This window comes from Neltuma alba, unplaced genomic scaffold (genome assembly GCF_004799145.2).
Source record: "Neltuma alba isolate B1F8T4 unplaced genomic scaffold, ASM479914v2 tig00013430_pilon, whole genome shotgun sequence".
Lineage (NCBI taxonomy): Eukaryota > Viridiplantae > Streptophyta > Magnoliopsida > Fabales > Fabaceae > Neltuma > Neltuma alba.
Window position 1 is genome coordinate 336,993 of NW_021637680.1, and position 21,429 is coordinate 358,421.

The window sequence follows — 21,429 nt, forward strand, 5'->3', positions numbered from 1 at the left end:
GAATAATTTCTTCATGTAACTAGTTGTATAATAATACTACTATATGTGAAATAAAGAGATGTTCACACTGGATCACCATTATGTAATATATGAAAGAATTTTAGCATACCACCACCTGTTCTATCTCAAGTTATTATCCAAAAGAATACTTTGAAATCCCATAATCTATCTTCAGTTCAGTCGGCCATATTGCTCCAGCTGAACCTACCCAATTAAATTTCTGACCTACATAAATAAGTTACATTCCATTGGTACCTTTCAGCTTCAAATGCATAGCATATTCAAACAGGAAAAATCACTGAAGATTTAAGTATACAACTTCAGGGTTGTTCTATTGGAACTGACAACTGGAAAAGCAGCTAATCATGGATATGAACACTAATCTCTTGCCCCATTGGGCAAGGTGACACATGCAGCTTGGTGGAGACGTAGCAGTACTGGATAAAGAAATTAAGGAAGCATGCTACGCAGATGAAATGTTTGAATTGTACAGAAACACAGCCAACTAGTAGGCTTTCCATGAAGGAGATTTGCCAATACTGCTTCATTGCAGGGACCCATTCTAGCTATGTAGAAAAGAATGTCAGAATCTTTTCGATGCTGTGACTCTCCTAATAAGACTTCAAAGAGGGAAAGAAGGTTGGATATTGATAATTCTTGGCAGCATCATTTTAATTATAACAACAACAACAACAATGAGGATGATAATGATGATGATAGTAATAGCCCTGTTTGTACATGAAAGTCCTGATCCACTACAGCGGCTATCAAGAACTACCCAATGTTATAGTTCACATGTCTCCCTTTATTCTTGAACACAAGAGGGAATCGATGCCCTAACCATCTGCAAGGAGCAGCATCAATGGCTACAGAATAAAACCAGCGAGCTCTACGGAAAGCCCCAATGTGGAATATGGACTTGCAGGTTCCATGGTAGAAGCTTCTGCACTTCTGCGTGGGATTAACCTTATTTTCAAAAGTCATCCACTCCCAAATACTGAGATTGTGATGCTGCTAGAAGGGCTGCTCCAATGCCTGAGCCATCGTTCGAATGCTCAATGACAATGGTACCAGCTGCCTCATCTCCCAATAATTCCTTGAGCGTATTCTCCAAACATGTGCGGAATTTCATGTAGTGTTCAAATAATCCTCCATCCATTGCTATCACTGATTTTTGCTTCTCTCCCCCTGCTTTAACTGTGTCCCTTCCTGTTTTCTTGAGAATGCCGAAAATTCCTGAGGCAGCTAGGCAGGCCCCACGTGTAGCAATGATGTCACAGAGCTTAACAATAATCTTCCTTTTCTTCAGAGATGTATCAGAGATCTGAGAAAGGGAAATACAAAATGAAAACCAGTCCAATGCTATGAGGCCAATTCTTTTTGCCAATAACATAATATGTTTGCTTTTATTTCAGACAGACAGATCAAAGACAGTAAATCCCATGAGCTTAGTTCATAATTAACTTCCTGCCTTTTGCATCCAATTCAAGCAGAAGAATTAACAGGATTGGGAAGGACCATATAGATTCATGTGTATTCAACATGAATAAAGCGCACGTACCTCTAATATATCCCTCAATTTGCTTCCAACCACTTTTAGATCTGGAGATGTGTCATGGTGCATGGCAGACATGTCAGGTGTCCTATAAATCTCATTAACAAGGCAAAATAAGGATTTTGAAAGTTCTAACATGCTACAAAAAATGCATTACAGTGTAAATTTAATTCAAAAGGATGTAATTAGTAATATAGAGAAAATATCACCACCCATAGGTTTAATAATTGTTATGAGCAACTTGAATGCAGTTTAACTTCTCTTACACCTCCACCAATGTCATTTTTTTTTTTTTTGGTGATCAAATTTTACTCAAGGGGTTGGGCTCACCCACATCCAAAAGGCAGGAAAACTAGCCAGTCACACGCAACCTAGTTACCTGTCAGTCCCACACTATTCATCTAGGTTGTCAATGTGCCTAGGTCGTTGGCTAGGATAGAGCATTAACCACGTGGGAATTGACTCCAAATTACATGCTTTATTTGATTGTGAATATGCCTCCCCAAGGGCCACGACCATCTCAGGAATTGAAACCCCTCCTTTTGGTGAGTGTCCAACCCTTTGACTGCTAAACCCACAGTATGATGGGTCCAATCTTTCAAATTTTAACTATAGGCTCAATTGTCCAAAATTTTAAAAATGAAATGTTTCTTGTCTAATTTCCTCCTGACTCTTTTATCTGTTTATGGACCATTTGATGAAGCCAACAATGCAGATAAACCAAAGTTCCCAAAAGCAAATGGGCAACCTCATATAAGGCACTCAATCCAGTAACAAAGTCCTAGTCATCACTCAAAGCTTTGGCACTGACCAATCCAGTGAATTCCCTTATTTAATAGTTATAAGGAATTTCTTTCATGCAAAGTGACAGCAAGGAAGGAAAGCAAGTGACTATTACGCTAGTAACACATGCCTAGATAAGGATGAGATCATAAAAGGGCAAAATACCTCTGAGTTTGTGGGATTCTAGAAGTGAGCCGAGCCTGTATAAAGATCAAGTACTAACCATCATGATCCCTCCAGCATATTTACTGGCGACAGACTGTTACTTTACTCTAAAGGAGAGGGAGCACAAATGCTCTGAGTCATCCCACAAGGCTTACAGGAAAAGACTTGAAGAGTAGGGTCATCAGTCCCAGACCCCGTGAATTTAATTACAAACAGCAATGATTACCAGAAAGATCCTGAGAGTTTCATGTAGATCTCCTTCTATTATATAGTTCCTTCCCCCTTTGCTATGGCTATTGGAAACCATGGCTCCTTGATGCTTTTCTTTTCTTTTCTTCTTTTAATAGATGAGTTAGCGTAGAAAAATGAAAGAAGGCAGTAGAGAAAATCAAGAAAAAAAAATTACTAATGGGACACTTTTTCTAGATATTGATCTGGACCATCAACTTGATCACATGGTCCAGATATAGTGATCGGAGAGGACAGGTGTGAAGACCGGAAAGGATCTGTTCTCCCGAAATAACAAAAGGCTCTCCTTAGCACAGATTAAATTGGAGGGAGTGACGGCAAAATATTTGAGAATGCGGAGAAACCACATACTTTTTTAATCAAGATAATAGGATGGCATTAACATTTTTCTTTGGACAATACCCACATCAAGTTCCTTATATCCTTTATGTCAAGTTCTCCAATTACACATGACCATGTGTCCTATTTTTGAAATATTAGCATCTAAGAGCCTTTAATTATAAATCCACATGAAATAAAAAGGACACATGGCCATGTATATTTGGAGAACTTGACATAATAGATATAAGAAACTTGACCTAAGCTTTTCCCCTTTTCTTTTGCACAAAGCATCAACAATAGGGTGGTCACTAACTCACTATATGAATCTCACCCTTGACAACTTAATCTATTCTCAAAACATGAACGCAAGTGTGATGTCAAAAAAAAAAAACAACAACCAAAATTAGACTTTTGCCTGTTAACCTATATTTTGTTTTAATTCATGCCAACAGAAATACATGTTTTTATTTCTGGATGAAAAGGATTTACTGTTATTATCAGGATAACACTTTATCAGTCGTAGATGCTTTTACCCATAACGAACAAGAGAGATAAAAAAATAATTTTCATTCATTCCATTTCCACAAGTTTTTCCAAATATAAACCGGAGAAATTTAAAATCTTTGCATCTGCCAGTAGTTTGCCCACCAGTTAAAGCAGCATCAAGATTTATGTCAAGCATCCCATATAAATTAGATACAAGCAGACGAAAAAATTAGAGTTTAGACCGGTTGAAATAAAAACAACCATACAATGATAATGCATGTGACAAACAAAGAATGCATCCCAATAATTCAACATCAGTATACCTTCAGCAATAAAAGAGCAGGTTAAAGTATTTCAATCATTGTTACTCAGGTAGATATGCAAGCAAATACCTCCAGCAAAAAGAATAAGGTGAGCAATATGAACATTTCATGTTTATAATTCCTACGGACCTTGAGCAAAAAAGTTAATGTTTGATTGGATGAATGATCAAACCTGAGTACAAAAGGAATTTTTAACTTGGGGGGAACGGATTCTCCAAAGAAGTCAGCTTCTTCAGCCAACTTCAGTAAAACTCTCCTCACAATTTCCCCCAAATACATACCAGAAATCAACTTCTCAAAAATCTGCAGATAGGGTAAGTGCGTTACATATGCACATTGGTCATTTTAAACTAATGATCAATGACTGTTACCTGATCTCCAGGGTTTAAGCTATCAGAATCTAAAGCTTGATCATATTCTGATATAGGAAGATGTGAGGATCTGAAATTACCCCACTCCATATTTATAACCTATAGCATGAAATGGAAATAAATATGACATGACAGCAATCAATCATTACCAACCTTGTCTTCCATAATAAAGACAAAACTATCACAAACACGTCCAAATAACAGTAATCAAAGCGCAAAACCTAGTTACCATCTCTCCTGATTTTGGTAGAAGACCCGGCCATTTTGGAATTGCATGAGCACGCTCAACATATGCTGCATTGGTGCCCGTACCTAGAATGACTGCAGCAATGACATCCTTGTTGTAGAATCTGCCCCCAGCTAAGGTTCCAACAGTGTCATTAACCTAGATTACCTTACCATGTCAGTTTGTTTCCGGTTTAAGACATTAAATCACCAAGCATAAAATGATTAAAACCATAGAACGTCATAACTCCAACTTCCTGTCAGACAATTTATAAATCATCGTCTCTCTTTTTTAATTTTACTAACTAAATCATCAGCTTTCTCAATGTCTTACGACAGGGGGGAAATGACAAATGAGGTTTTAAAAGAGGTGAGTGAGACTCACAAGAGCTGAGACACGCATATTCAGATTAATCTTTTCAAAAGACTTGGTCAGTTCTCCCACTACATCTTCTCCAACCTATAACAACCCAGCAGAAGCCATAAAGGAAGAATTGTTATGTTACCATGGTCAAAAAATGAACAGCTGAAATATGAAGAAAAAACAGTAGAAAAATTATATCTACGAAAGGAGTTCAAAATTTTATGTGAGTCATGACGTAATTAGCATAGTAATTTGTCAAATCAATGACAGAAAGAGAGAAAACTCTTTCATGTCTCTGGACCATGCACAATAATCATAATCAATATAAATGCACATAAAGTACAAACATAAAAGCGACTTAAAAAGAAAATGGAATACAGCTCAGAGTGAAGGTAACAAGAATCACCGCATCTGCAATATTAAAACCCTTGGTCCACCTAATTAGAGTCCCGGACGCAATTGATGTTTGCCTCACAGGAAATGAGAAGGTAAAACCCAACTCTCTTTGCTTGCCAGGGGGAGGATGAAAGTCTTCAGGCTCAGAATCAACAAATTTTGCGAGAGCTTCTGCTATAAAATCAAATAATTCCTGAAACGTCATGAGTCAGAATAATTAGATCTGAGAGGCATTTCTGTAGGCAGGCCTATATAATTAGAGATTTCACAAAAGACTTACAGCAGAAGAACCAGTCATCAAATGACGAGGAATCGAAACTTCTTCAAATTCTTGGCTGACAACACCTTTTCCTTTTCCACCCAACTGTACGCGAAGAACACGGAAGTTTGTACCACCAAGGTCCAATGCATAATAAATTCCTTTCTCGTCCCTGGAAACAATGGTACAAAGTGAGCAGTCCCATAAAGGAAGCCATCTCTTAAAAATTCAAGTGTTGAAAAAACTTATACTCGTCCCAACAAGTCGAAACAAAGTAATTCATATCATTAAACCTCTCAATTGCCGGATGTTGTCTTCAGGTTATTCGCAACCTACTATCAAGTGCAGTTTAGAAGTAAATCCCCATAGAAAGATAAATTTATATATTATCATGACTGATGAATCAGTTTATATATTTGACAACAACTTCATAAATTTTTTTTTAGAACTGAAGTTTCAGAATCACTCTCAATTAATGGCTTATCAGAAGAATTGGTCTTGGACAGAACACAATAATGTTAGACAATGCATGTAGCCAATCTCACCCAGTAAGATAAAGCTTATGTTATTGTTGTTGTTGTAAAGTTTCAGAATAGGCCAGAAGGTTTCTTTGAGGGCGGGAAAAAAAATACTGCTAGGCCAGTTTAAGTGAATTGTTGGATGAAACTTCTCCATCAGCACCGATAATTTGACAGATATTAAAAAAGTTGAAGTTATGTTAAATTCATGTCCATGTCAGAGAGAGAGAGAGAGAGAGAGAGAGATAATTCTTAAATCCGAATCGGTCAGCTTTTACTTTGTCCCCCCCCCCCCCAAAAAAAAAAAATAACAAGCATTCTCTACTCGATCCATTGTGATCGTTACAAGCATTCAAACCATGAAAAGCCACAAAGAAAATAAATATACTCGAAAATCATCAAAGACAACACAAATTTACGAACCCAGTTGGGAGATTATCGACATAGCTGATCAACATCTGAAGCTTGCTCCCGCCTTCAGATGCAAGACCAGCATGCATCTCAACGTCCATGCCGTCAGCTACTAATCTAAGCTTACCAATAGGGGTCTCACACTTCTCCTGAAACTCCTCCACAATAGCTCTAACACGGGCCCACCTCCGGGAGCTGATCATACGGTGGCGCACCACCAGTGCCGCGGCTGCACATACGGCGGCGGCGCAAGCCACTGTAACTCCCACCGCTAACTTCCCCATCAGCTTTCCTCACTAACAAATACAACCACGGTCCAGGCGTAGCCACTCACTCGATGAACCAATGAAAAACCTCGGAAAGCCTCAAACTTTTTCCTTCAAAGATGAAAATCTCAGTTGGTTAAATCTAAACTTTAATGGGAAAAGCTCTTTTTGGCAGCTGAAAGATGGGTTATTCATAAAATTGCATTGATGCCAGTTAGGAGAATGACAGGAATGGTAAGAAAGGGATCGCCTACCGGGCTGTTACTCCATAATCAGAGACCACTTGAGCCGAAAAATATTCGAGAAAGCCATATAATCGGAGGTTAACTTTCGCAGTAGGAAAAATAAAATATCATTATCCAGGTACAGGAGATGTGTCCCCATCTGATCAACACTTCAGGAATATTAATGTTGTTTCCGTTCTGCGGCAACTGAATAAATTGTAAAGCAATTTTTTTATTTCAGGTAAAAAAAAAAAAAGCAACTTTTTAATTTCATCCTCTTCATAATAAAAAGTCAAAGTGTAAATTTAGGAGGTGTTTGGATAGAAACCAAACTATAGTTTCAAAAATGCTTTTACGGTTTACGAAGTAAATATGTGGAGGAATTTGCTTCGTTTTGCCAAAAAGTGCTTCTGAGAAGCACTTTTGAGGGCTGCCAAACACCCCCTTAATGATTAAAGTGCAACTGATATCTTCAACCAGCTTAGAAAATAGTTCAGAATATTCAATAAAAAATAAAATATTTTACAATGCTGAATATATTTAGGAAAATAATTCAAGATGTTGATAAACTTTAACTTTAGATTATCACTAACTGGCTCAAATAATGAGTATAAGATAAAATGGGCATATAAGCCAAAAGTTTAAATCCAAATTACATTTTTGAAAAATAGTCAGATATTGATAACTCGCTGCGAATAATGAGAGATTCATAGTAAGTCATGCCATTCATTCACAGACCATAATTAATGCGGCTCGTTATTTTTATTTTTTTTAATTTCAGGGAAATATACATAGCAATATATTTAATTTTCATATAATTACATAACTTTTTTTAAACTGCTAAGTTCATGTTTGTTTACATATAAATTTAGGGATTATGTATCCATATATATAACTACAAAAACGTTAACAAATCAATTTTTGTAAGTCCTTTATATGTGATGTGAAAACTCTTTTTTCATAAGCATAATGTGGAAACTCTAATAACATTAAAATATCATATTTCTTAATTTTTGTCCGAACCATATGACCTGCATCGGTTAAATAAAAATTATCATTAAAAATCACAAAAAAATTATATACAGGGATGATTTTTTAAAAAAAAATAAACTCAAGTGGAATAAATTCTTCATTTTCATAAATTAATTTCTTTCCCGTTGAAAGAGGCAAGCCACGAGAAATAGCATAATTAATAACTACTCCACAGAATTATACCAACAAAAAAAAAAACAACTACTCCACAGAAACTTATCCAGACATTTTTTCTTGGTCCAAGAAACTTATCTCAGGCTTAAAATATCTAAACATGTCTAAATAAAGGCGCATTCATCAGAAGATGTGGTTGTTTTACTTCGACATTCAAAAATTAATTTTTCGACAAAATAATACAATGTGTCTTGGAAATAAAATATTATTGGCAAAAAAAGAAAAAGATCACAATGCTACATGAGAAAAATAAAAAATAAACCCAATGCATTATATTAATGGATCTCTTTTCTTTTTCCTCTGCCAGAATCAGTTTATCTCCGATTTTATTTTAGAAAAATTGCAATAAAGTCATAAAAAATATAATTATTAAAAAATTCTAATGACAATTATTCAATTAAATTGCCTGTAATGACAAATTTCAATGTAAGAAATAATAACTTCTAACTTATTATTAAGATTTTTTTTTTACACCTCATTATAATTCTCAAATTCATTTTTGGCCCAAGAATGGATCTCAAATTTCACACATCAATATTATAGTTATTTATTTATATGTCATTAATAATATAAAATTTATCCTTAAGTTAGACACATAGAATAACTTTGGATGGTGTATCCTAACAATCTAACATACAATATCAGGAAAGACACATTCGATTTTGTTTTAAATAACTTTTTTAGCCAAATGGATATATGTCTGCAGATTTCATACCCTAATTACTTTATGTCATGAATAATAATATAAAATTTAAATTTAAATTCGATGCAAAGAATAACTTTATAAAGGGTATACCTAACACAAAATATCAGGAAAGGCATATTCGATTTTAGTTTAATAAAAAAAAAAAAGGCCTCTACATTGCATAAATATCAAAATTTATACATAGAGACTGATTTAAAAATTTACGAAAATAAAATAAAGAGCAATTCTTTTTTATACATAAAATGAAGCATACCTCCACGTCACCAACATTATTATGCTATCATTTTATATCAATTAATTAACCATCTATTTTATTCTCAAAATCCATTTCAACAACAAAAATTCATCACCCTAACTAAGATATCAATGTGGGTGTGCGTGAGGGAGAGGAGAGAGAGTGTGTGTCAAGAGAACGTGATATTTTGGGACTTTTTTAAAAGAATAATGGCTTCAAAATTAAAAGGGAGAATTAGAAGAGAGGACCTTACAGAAAAATATTTAGTAAAAAAGATCATAAAAATTAGAATTATTTAAAAGGACCAAATGTTAAAATATAAATTTTAAAATACCAAATTGACCCAATCCACTTCGTTCCCTCTGCCTCTGCTCTTGTTTTCATTTAAGGGGGGGGGGGATCCTAAATGGAGCAAGATTTATAAAATGTTAGTTTAAGGATTTGAGGCAATGTTAGTTTAATTCTCATAAAATGTTAACTTCCACACCACTTCCATTTGATTTAAGGGTTAATTTTGGTGGTTGTTTTTTTGTCTCATGTCGAAGGAGATACTGTCTGTGTGATTTGAGGAGCTTTGTTGGGAGGGACCAAGCATTTAACACTAACGATTAACATTGTTCTCAAACAAATTATGGAGTTTTTGTGGGTAAATGAATTGAACTATATCATGTTTGATTTTGCAGGTTGAGAAGAATCATTTCTTGGTCGCCAGTTTTGGGGCAGGTCGGAATAGGCACCTAATATAAAAATATGGTTCCAGACTTGCCAACTAATCATAAATGAATCAAATAATCTACATGGAGTGAGATGTAGGTTAGTGAAAAAGGAGAAAACTCACTATCTATTAGATAATTGAGATATCATGTGAGAGAATATAAGAAGATTAGTTATGGGCAATTTAGTCTCTTTAAAATTATATCTTAATATGTGATCTTTTAAAATAATTATAATTTTTATGACCCTCCGCACCAAATATTTTTGGAAAAATTAGGGAGAGGGACCTAGTGGCAACAATAATTATGGGGGAAGATCTTAAAAACTGTATTTATTTGGGAGGACCAAATACTAAAATATAAATTTAAAATTACCAATTTGCCTTTAACAAAATCCCATATATTATCTATAACCATATACTATAATTTTTTTTAACAAAATAATTAAATTTTATTCAAATTAATCCAAACTAATTGGAATTACAAAGTTACAAAAAAATTCTAAATAATTAAATTCAATTCAATTAGTAAGTAATACTAATTAATTTATTCTTCCATTAGTTTTTTAAAAAAATGAAACTCCTATTTTAAGCTTCCTAAATAATGAGCTGATCAAAATTATATAGCTGAATTAAAAATTAAAAATATATATAACTTATCCATAATTAATAAGAACAAAAAATATCATGTAGGTTTAAACTTGAATTTTCTTACTCAAACTAGTATAACTACTTTTATTATGACAAATATTTATTAATATAATGAATTTCTTATGTCATTTTGTATTTTTAATTTTTAATTTTATTAAGTAAGAGGATTCCACTTATTCAAATAAAATAGTAGTACAAAATGGATAAGTAAAAATGTGGAACAACTTTTTTTTTTTTTGGTGAATGGTAGAACTTTACTACCCTGCTCATTTTTCAGAAAGCCCACAAAAAATTATTAATTAAAAATAATGGAAAAATAAATTAGTTAATGCTTGCTATTAATTTAATTAATTAGAATCAATGTCTGACTTTAAAATTTAAATTAGTTTGAATTAATTCAAATAAATTGTAATTATTCTACTAAATGATATGAAAATTATAGGAAGTGGTGAGAGAATATAGGGGTTGTGGTGTGAATAGGGGTGATTTTAATCTTTTTAAGTTTATATTTTAATATTTGGTCTTTTTAAATAATTAAAGTTTTTAAGATCCTTTCTAATAAATATCTTTTTCTCCTGATCCTTCTCTCTAATTTTCCCAATATTTTTTTCTATAGATCCTTTGTTCTAGTTCTCCCAAATTAAAAATATAAGAGGGTCTCTGCTTTTACTAACCCGAAAAATAAATCGTTATGTTCCTACTTCCTAATAACCAGTAAGGGCTCTTGAAGGGAATATCTTGGAGAAGGAATCTGCCAAACCACTAATAAGCTGAATTAGTTATAGTTTGCTATTTCCAAATTTTAAAATTCTTAAGTACTACTCCCACTGGTCATATTTATAAGCTTTCAATTTGGAGAAGAATATAGTCTATTTATAAATTTTAATTTGAATTTGTCTTAATGTTTAATACATTTTTTCTATTTTATCCTTAATTATTTATTCACCCTCCTTTATTGTACTCTCTCCTATTACATTTTTTCACATATTCTTTTTTTTATCTTTTGTCTTATTTATTATAAGGACATATTTGGAAACAAAATTATATTTCTAACTTATTTATTGTTTTTAACTAATTTTAACTAACAGTTTGATTCGTTATCTATGAATTAATTATTTGAGACTCATAATAAGGAGGGAGTATTATCTTCTTAAAAAAAATTTAATGTGTCATCTTATCTAAAATTTACATTAAGTTAAATTATTTTCAAATCATGAATAATAGTAGTATTACTTATTTTTAAAGCACAAAAGGCTCCAATATGATTCATTGAAAAATAAACAACACTCAAGGATCTCAAAATTTAGACATCTTTTTGCAAAAAATAAGGATTTTTTTTATAAAAAAAGTAACATTATGTATTATTTATAAATAATATGAATTGCTATTAATTTTAAACATTATACATAAATAGAAATATGACTAATTTTAGATTTGAGCTTGAAAGCATGCACGATCATAGCTTACTTTGGCTGAAACAGATGCTCTTTTAAAAAAAATATATCTATGCATCAAGATTGTTAAACTCACAAGTAGAGGACAATGATATAAACTCATTGTAAATTTGTCTTAGTTTATTAGCTTATTTTTATCAATAAACAGTTATTAAAACTATACAATTAAATGATTAAAACACAAAAAAAAAATCTCAACTAATTGAGGTCAACTAGGATCTATGATAAATATGAATATAAAGTTATTGCTTATATTGTCGCTTCCATTCTTTTTTTTTTTTTTTTTGCCATCATATAGTTGGTATATTGGTCGTGCGCATGTGCATAGCTTTGGACTCGTCAGTTTTTTTACGGACAATAGATGTGAAAAAGTACAATCATTTCGATATCTTCCATATACGATGTCCCACAATTCAAATGAAAACGAAGGTGACACAAATAAAATTATACTCGTATTACCTAATATCAAATTATTAATTAGTATGTGTGCCCCCAGCAATTATAGAAGTTGTGATTCTTAACTTCGACAAATAGCATCTTTTTTCAAAAAATATATATAATCAAATTTCTGTTTGAAAAAACAGTTGTAATGGAGAAGTAATTGTGAAAAAAATAATTTAAAATAATTTAAAATGTAGCAGAGACGCTTGAATGGCCATGTAAAAGTTACCCTATATAGATGGAGACACTTAATTATAGCTTAGGAACCTAAAATAAGCAATGCTGATTAGGCCTACTTGAATTTCCACCCATACTCTATGCTTGCTATCAGAAAATCAATTTATTAATATGCGTGTAACCCATCATCATGCCACGTGGGGGATCTGACTTCGGAGTTGGAACCATTGAATTGTAGCGGGATGAGCCTTTTGCTTGTTGACTTTATATGAATAGTGAGAAAATGAAATGAGTAAATAAATTAATAGTAAACACTCCCAAGATCCTTATTAGGATGACTTACAGATTCAACTTACCCAATATGAAGGACTTTGATTTCTACAACCAACATTACCATCATTTTTCTAGTTCCATTATGCATATGAAATCTATCATTCTGATCCAGACAACTTTGATTCTGAACATTGCATGAATTTGTCTCCAAATCATATACACATTCACAAGGACTAGAGATAAGGATGACCTACCATGAATCTACTTTAAGTGACTCATGTATCTTTATGTCACTTGTCTACTTTAAATTTGTTTTAAGTTAAAGAGTGCTTGTCCTATTTTAATAATTAAAAGCATCTTTACCTTTATGTCATGTGTCTGTCTAGAATCTTTACTCTAATGTTTGTAACAATAATTTTAGTCTATTTGTCGTATTGTAATCCAAAAGTCTATAAGAACTAAGCTCTACCAAGTGATAGGGGCAAAAGGAGTTATATGAACTCTCCAAGTGTGTTTTCATGAATTCTCTCCAAGTCTCCCTTTTCTTTATCTAGAGGAGAACTTGTTTTAGGTGGAGAATATGGCGGATATCTGATTTTTACTCCTCGAGAGGATGGTTTTGGTTCAATGGGTTTAGTATATGAAAGTGAAGGTTAAAAAAGATTTTCAAATGGAGGGAAATGAGGTGGTCTTACTAGAGGTCTAGGAAAAGATTTGGATTACACAGAAGGAGGTAATGGTTGAGGTTTCTTAATTGTCTTAAGATAGAATAAGACATTTTGAAAATCTTACTACAATCAAATTCTTTAGGGTAAGAGACGGGTGATGTTAGACAGGTAGGAATTTGGAAACTAGAGGGTATTGACGGATTGATCAAGAGAGTATAAGTACCCATATTGTTCTTCTTCTTAAGATAAGGATTTAGAGTCGATTTCTTCATTATCTATAAAAAAAAAAAGCACATATTGAGTTTCTCACTATTGCTCCAGACTTCAATATAAAACTTTCAAACTGACCACTCTTAGTAATGACAGTGTCATTCTCATTATTGCTCTAAACTTCAATATAAAACTTTTAGATCCAACCTTGATTGATAGATTGAAAGTCCAAATTCAAATATTCAAAGCAAATCAAGATTCCAGAGCTATTGTAGCAACTCTACATCATCAAATTATCTACAGACTTTAAAATCATGCTTTAGATCTTTACTTTCTTAACTCTCCAAAAGATGCTCTTTATGTTGTCTCAGAAAGAGCTAAGGATACCTCTATCATTCAGATCCCTAGACAAATACCTAAAGAAGAACTTGTTCAACTGATGCCATTTAAGTGGATCACTAATTATGAAAAACAGTTTCATGATGTCCAAAAGGAAGTACACATCTCTACATCTCCAACCTTGAGGAGACTCTCAAATGGTATGGTCAAATTCGTTTTTACCAGACCAGGTTGAGAAGGACCTTTTATTCTTTCTGGACATATTTTGTCAATCACTCCAGCCTATGTTCCATCCAAAAGAGATCATCCAAACACTTGGGTAGATCAAAATGCTAGACCTTGTTATGTATCTCACATAAATAGTTATTTTCTATGGGATCATGCACTAGATGAACCTTTTTGGTGGGAAACATCGAATGATAGAGATGAACCTGGATGGGCTTACCATATGAGATATATAGCAAAAAGCGGGGAGAGAAGACTTATGCATCCTCCTGTTCTCAAAAAAATTATAGATATCATCATGATGATTATGATCATGGCTCAAAACAAAATTGCAAAAAATGAAATTTTCCTATTTCTGTTGTTTCTTCTTATAAATTATCTCTGTATGATTTACTTAAAGAAAAAAGTTATGAAGATCTTTTTTCCAAGAAAAGCTCAGATTCAGTAATTCCTGTCATCCAACCACTTTCAAATCAACCCATTCCTTGTATTGAGATGATAGATCCTTATGATTAACAATTTCCACCTCTTGAGAGAAGAACCAACAAGGAGACGAAAGTCTCAACAAGACCTTTTTCTGTTTCTATAGAAGATCAATAGTAAAACCTCCCTTTTATGCCAAGCGGGATATTTTGTTTTTGAAAGAAATTATTAATTATATCTAAAAATCTTTATTATGTGGGAGTGAGCAAAACAGAACCATAACTGAAAACTGAACCAAATCAAATTCAATTTTGGTTTTTTTGTTAATTATTTGATTTTATTTTTTAACAATTCGGTTTTCCATGTTGAATTCAGTTATTAGACAATAAAGTTCAGGACCAAAAAACCAAAATACATATGTAATATATTTATATTTAATAAATATTGTTATAATAAGTATATATATGGTAGTATGTGAGCTTGAACGATGAGTTTAAGTATATTTATATTTAATAAATATTACTCCCTTAGATCTCAAATATAAGACCCATTACATTATAAAATGGGTCATTTAGCGCCGGAGGAGTATTATAATAAATGATATTAAATAATAAAATAGGATTAATGGTTGTAATTGTGTTTTATTATTATTTTTTTTGCCAATGGTTTTATCATGATTTTCTAATTTAAAATCACCTTTCACATTTATATATTTCACTTGACTGATTGACCGAATTAAAATATTTTAGTTAATTCGGTTTCTGTGAATTTGGTTAATTAATTTTGATTTTGTTTTTGAAATTGACTCTGTTCAGTTCTTTAATTATTTCAGTCATAATAAAAAATTAAACTGAAAAACCAAATATTCACCCCTGATGTTATGAGTTATATTTAGGGACAAAGAAAGCTAAAACTCGAAATATATCTCTTACTTAAAATAAAATTTACCCCCTCAAATTTTGGTTAATTTAGGTTCAAGTCTGTAAATTTTTTTTATTAAGAAATTAGTTTCTAATGATATGATTAACTTCAGTCAAAATTCCTATTAATAATTAATAATAGGCTAAATTATATTAGAATCCATTAAACTTTATGCTATATGTAAATAACTCGTTAATTTTTGAAACTTTATAGTAAACCTTGAACTTTTATATTTATGTTCTCATTTTCGTGTAACTCAAAATCTAAGGAAGTATATACGCACACAAAAATATAGTTTAAGAAAACATAGTTAACAAATTTAAGATTACGTTTGGTAGGAAGTATTGAAAATGAGAGATTAGGATTATGATTGCAATTGAGAAAATCTATTAAAAGAATGTTTAATATAAAAAATTGTTTATTATATGGGATTAGTCAAACCCATGAATGTGGGATTGGAGAATATCAGGGCAAAAAGTGATATTCCCCAATCTCATCTCCATGGGTTTGCCTAATCCCATATAACAAACAATTACTCATGCTAAGTATTATTTTAATGATTTTTTTCAATTATAATCTCAATCTCAATCCTTAATTTTCAAAGCTTCATACCAAACAGGACCTAAAAGTTTAGAGCGCTAAAGACCACTTTCCCGCAACTTCAGCTTATATATGAAACTATCTTCCGTCTTTAATACAAGAATTAATTGACTAATTTATTGCTAATCATATATATTAGTTAAAACTATCATTTGATGAAATTTTTAACATATGCAACTACTATAAAAACTACTTTGAAATAAATAAATAAAAGAAATAAAGTGGGTTAAAATTTTATATTTAGAATCAAATTGAAAATTAAACTAATTAGGAAATCTGAAAGAAGGCCAAAGGAATTCAAATTTTGGATCTCCAAATATAAAGAACTAATTTCTTCTATTATATTCAACACCTTTGGTTCTTTGGATGTTATGTTTTTACTTTTAATTAAAAGGAAAGCACTAACCGATAAATTATGAATGAAATCAAACCCGTGATCTCCTCTACAATATTATCATTTCTCCATCCCTTTCACATAAAATAAGAGACATACGGCTTCGAATTGGGTCCAAAGACGAATTACAGAGCTAGATCTGCACGAGCTGGGACTACAGGCACAAGAAAATTGCCAAAGGATGAATCAAAGATCTTGTAGTTCCCAGTGCAACCATCCGCTTGCGCCTGTGCAACAGCAAAGTTTTTGGCCTGTTGAACCCTCAAATTGGATCCACTTGTTTGAGCCACAGGAGCCTGAATATGACACATGAAATTTGGAATTGTACTACTAAACAGATCTAAATATAAGAACATTGAATATACCAATGCCACAAGCACAAACGGCCATAAACAGAGACAAACCTGCAATCCACCTGCTGGTATTGCAGCTTTGTCGTTCTTTTCATCCGATGAAGCTACATTCCTGTAAGTAACCAAGACGGATTCAGAATTTAGCCCCTTTTGTATTCTCATTCAGAATTTAAGGAGACAGAGAAATCCCATGGAACATCAACGGATCTTTGATTGAACTGATAGAAGTAAACATAAACGAGCGGTAAGCTGCAAGATGCAGAATTATGAACCAGAAATATGTATCAAATCGCTCTCAGTGACAATATGAAACGTTATTCTCTCTATCGAGCGGAACGAACCCACGACAAAATTGTATTTCTCACGAGAATCCACAAGGAGAACAAGTTCTCGAATTGCTCTCGTAAATTTGGAGACGAAGAAAGAGAGAGAGATTATAAAAGAAAAACAGAGAAAGAGAGAACCGGCGGAGACGTCATTGATTTACCGGCGAGGCGGCGGCCGATGATCAGTCTTCAATCTCTTGGATGCGGTCGCCATTGACCGTAGTTGTGGCTTTCTTTCTGGAATGGTCCAACGTATTTTTATTTTGTTCCCCTCGTTCCGCAAAGGGCCTCAACTGCGTGATGGATAAAAAGAAGAATAAATTAGGCCCATCTCTTCTGGGCCCATAAGCCCACTCTCAATCAAGGGAAATTTAATATGAAACGTTAACGAAATTAATAAAGAATTACCAAAATTTTTGTATACACTCGAATATTTTCTTCCTAGCTGGCATTCGTCTCATTTGCATCATCATCATTATTCTAATAAAATTTCAATTTTAATCATTTTCTTTTTCAGTGTTTTATTTTTATCATCTAGTCAAACGGCCCATACCTTATTTCGAAAGCAGAGACCAATAATTGGCGATGAAAGCTGGCTTGGATTTCTTCAAGGGCAATAAATAGAGATGAGAAGGACTCAAATTCAGGCCCAATTTCATTTCCCTTGAACTTTTGCGGTTTGCAGATTTTAAGTTAACTTCAAAAATTCATAATTTGTATTATGTGATTAATAAATAGATTTGATGGCTTGGTGTTCGTAAAGCATTTCAGTCATTTTACATCGAGGTACAATTTCATTTTTATTTTCAAAAGCTTCACTTAAATTTCAATGACCAAGAATTCAGCACCTTGGTTTGTTTCTACTTTTGAACTAGTATTGGGGTCAAATATACACAATAGTTAATTATTTTGATTTTAAATATAAGATATTAATCTATTTTAATTCTTAAATTTATAATTTTTTAAAATAATTTTTATTGATTGTACATATTCAAAAAATTTCATCAATAAAATAATTTCATTGCAAACTATTAAAAGAGATATCTTTGAAAAACTAACATATAATTGTTACAAATAATTAACTTAATTAATTTAATCAATCTCTAAATTAGTTAACTAATTATTATATTTAAAATCAAAGAGTATGCTGTGATCATAGTTTTTTTAATATCAAATTTTATAATCATAGTTGAATTTTATATCTTGTGCCTACTTTGCTTCCGCTCTATCAGTTGGCAGAGTACGATTGAAGATGCGGGGGATCAGAAACGGGAAAAAAAGTTACCCCTTTACCAAGAAAATGATGTCAATAAATTAGTGAGCAAGACTGTACGCATCACATCATATAAAGTCAAGCCCACATTTAAGTACCATTTCCGTATAAATATTCTCATGTCATGCTTGTCCATATGAATCCTCAAAATTCTCTCTCACATATAATTTTTTTCCCCTTTGAGAAGTAAGTCTTGGTAATCAACATAATATCTTAATTCATTCCATCCCTTATAAGAGTGTGTGTGTAAATACCCTATTATGTCCAGACCCACAAAAAAAAAAATAAATAAGAAATCAATAGAAAATAATACTAATAATAATAATAATATCCTTCTTGATTCTTTTTAAAATTCTTAAGTATGTATGTATGTAAACACCCTATTATAGTTTGCTATTTCCAAATTTTAAAATTCTTAAGTACTGCTTCCACCACCTAATTTCATAAGCTTTTAATTTGAAAAGGAGCGTGGTCTATTTTATAAGCTTCAATTTAAATTTATCTTAATATTTAATACATTTTTCCACACATTCTTTTTCATCCTTTGTCTCATTTATTACAATGGCATATTTGGAAACAAAACTATATTTCTAACCTATTTATTATTTTTAACTAATTGTAACTAATGGTTCATTATCCGTGAATTAATTATTTGAAACTTATAATAAGAACCGGAGTATTATCTTCTTTAAAAAATAATGTGTCATCTTATCTAAAATTTATATTAAGTTAAATTATTTTCAAATCATGAATAATATTATTTATTTTTAAAGCACAAAAGGCTGCACTATGATTCATTGAAAAATAAACAAAGCTCAAGAATCTCAAAATTTAGGCATATTTTTGCATAAAATATGAATTTTTTTTAAAAAAAGTAACATTGTGTACTATTTATAAATAATATAAGTTGCTATTAATTTTAAACATTATACATAAATAGAAATATGACAAATTTTAGATTTAAGCTTGAAAGCTTGCACAGGCATGGCTTAATATGCGTGTAACCCCATCATCATGCCATGTGGCGGATCTGACGTGGAAGCATTGAATTGTAGCGGGATGAGCCATTTGTTTGCTGATCTTATATGAATAGTGAGAAAATGAAATGAGTAAATAGATTAATTAAATTAGTTATTTGTAAAATATTTGTATTGGTTTCTTTTATAATATCTCTTTTAATCATTTGTATCATTCATAGAAATTCTTTTAATACGTCCAATTAATAAAGATAATTTGAAGACAATATTATTACCTCTTTGGTCTTTAATATGAAGGTTAATTGAGGGTTAAATTTGGTTCTAAATATAAGATTTTAATCTATTTTACTTCTTATTTTTCTCAAGATATCTCTATTAATTGTGAGAGGTTCCACCAAAGGGTATTCCAATGCATATATGACTAAAACAAAATAGTTTAGAGATGTCAACAAATATTTATGACTAATAACTAACTAAATTAATCTCCCCCTTATCCTTAAATTAGATATATAATTCTTATATTAAAGACTCGACGTAGTATAAATTTGGAGGACAAAATAAATGGAGATTATTATCTATTTAGGACTGAAACACACTTTTTAACTAACTCCTATATTTAAAACCGAACAGAGTATGTATAATTACACATACTTTTTTTGTGTGTATAATATTTGAATTTGAAAGTCCCGTCTTATTTCTAAAATAAGTAGAATTGTAATATCAACGATGATTATCAGTTATATTAAATATAAAATAAAAATTATAACAAGTTATATTAATTATTTACAGATTATCAAGGAAAAAAAAAACAAAACTGAATCAACCAATTCAACTAGAATCATGAACCAGCTAGTAGCCTGACCTAGTTAGAGTGCTGAACTGGCCAAAAGCTGAACTACTGCAAATTGATGTAAACCAATTTGGATAATTATATTGATGTTAGTCATACTTTTCCTTATTCGGCTCCTAATATATCAATCACTATGAATTTTAATGATAATTTTTATATCAATGATTATTAATTCTAGTTATTAAAAAATCATACATATCAAAATTCTCAATATTGTTGTATGTTATTATTGTTATCAAGCTATTATTATATTTCCTTATATTTTATAATTAGTGATTGTTAATGTTATTGTATTATGTTATTTTTAATTAAATGATATTATTTTAATTTGACCTGTTTGACTCTGAGAGTTTGAGTTGATCCTGATTTAACTCACTAACCCTTGAACCACTACCTCAACTAATTTAGTTTCTAGTCCGGTTTTTGTTCCTCACAAATTATGCATAGTGCAACCTATTTTTTCACATTTTATATAAGAAAGATGTATTTAATTTATGGGTAAAATGGTTGTCCTTGGGATTGGGTTTTATACCTTTAGCAAGGAGCAGATTTTCAAGAGATTATTTATCTAATTATGGTCAATCAGACATGATTATATTATACTAAAATCTAAAAATATATCCTTACATGTGAGTGGTGATTACCATGGGAGATGTTATTAAATAAACGGGATCTAGGAGTTGTACATGTACATGTACTCAAGGGCTCTATGATCATTTTATGAGCAAACTTATCTATCTTGAAAACCCTAATCCTTCACAAAGCTCTACGGACTAGTAAATTTTTCAAATGAAGATTTATCCCAGTTTTCTCAAAAATATTTAATGTGAAATAATATATTTTAAAATGTAGTACTACGTTCGGTCCTTAATATAAGACCCTGTTTGACTCTTATTTTGATCCTAAATATAAGATCCCAATCCACTTTGTCTCTCATATTTATACATTTTTTTCTCAAAGTAGGCCTTATAACAATAATAGTTATAGTCAATACACTTAATTAATAAGGATATTTTAGGAAATACAATACATATTTAGGATAAATAACTAACTCAACTTACTTTCTTAATCTCTTTAAATTAGTTAACTGACTCTTATA

At 31.6% G+C, this 21,429-nt stretch overlaps 1 protein-coding gene and 1 long non-coding RNA gene across 6 annotated transcripts; both read right to left on the bottom strand.

The window, feature by feature from the left end:
• Window positions 1–278: 278 nt before the first annotated feature.
• LOC114737330 (hexokinase-1-like) lies at window positions 279–6,929 on the bottom strand. 5 transcript variants are annotated; one of them, XM_028925242.1, is made up of 10 exons: window positions 6,439–6,929; window positions 5,519–5,669; window positions 5,249–5,431; window positions 4,864–4,938; window positions 4,483–4,638; window positions 4,254–4,352; window positions 4,055–4,185; window positions 2,504–2,538; window positions 1,562–1,602; window positions 279–1,324 (listed from the first exon to the last, which is right to left on the bottom strand). In XM_028925242.1, exons 1-10 carry the CDS (start codon window positions 6,708–6,710, stop codon window positions 974–976), a joined length of 1,494 nt encoding a protein of 497 aa, XP_028781075.1. In that variant the 5' UTR covers window positions 6,711–6,929; the 3' UTR covers window positions 279–973. The 5 variants fall into 5 exon arrangements, with proteins under 5 accessions (XP_028781075.1, XP_028781074.1, XP_028781076.1 ...); XM_028925244.1 differs by having other exon boundaries at window positions 1,305–1,324; window positions 1,562–1,643; XM_028925241.1 differs by lacking the exon at window positions 2,504–2,538 and having other exon boundaries at window positions 1,562–1,643.
• Window positions 6,930–16,568: 9,639 nt separating this feature from the next.
• Window positions 16,569–17,444, bottom strand: LOC114737333 (uncharacterized). Its single transcript, XR_003739424.1, has 3 exons — window positions 17,392–17,444; window positions 16,956–17,016; window positions 16,569–16,847 (listed from the first exon to the last, which is right to left on the bottom strand). It is a non-coding gene; the product is annotated as an uncharacterized LOC114737333 (long non-coding RNA).
• Window positions 17,445–21,429: the final 3,985 nt, after the last annotated feature.

Excerpts from the sequence above, each read along its gene's own strand:
- LOC114737330 (XM_028925241.1), bottom strand. The coding sequence starts at position 6,710 with ATGGGGAAGTTAGCGGTGGGAGTTACAGTGGCTTGCGCCGCCGCCGTA. Across the intron at positions 4,353-4,482 it reads TACCAAAATCAGGAGAGATG|GTTATAAATATGGAGTGGGG; the intron begins GTAACTAGGTTT and ends TTCATGCTATAG. Across the intron at positions 1,325-1,561 it reads AATTGAGGGATATATTAGAG|ATCTCTGATACATCTCTGAA; the intron begins GTACGTGCGCTT and ends TCCCTTTCTCAG.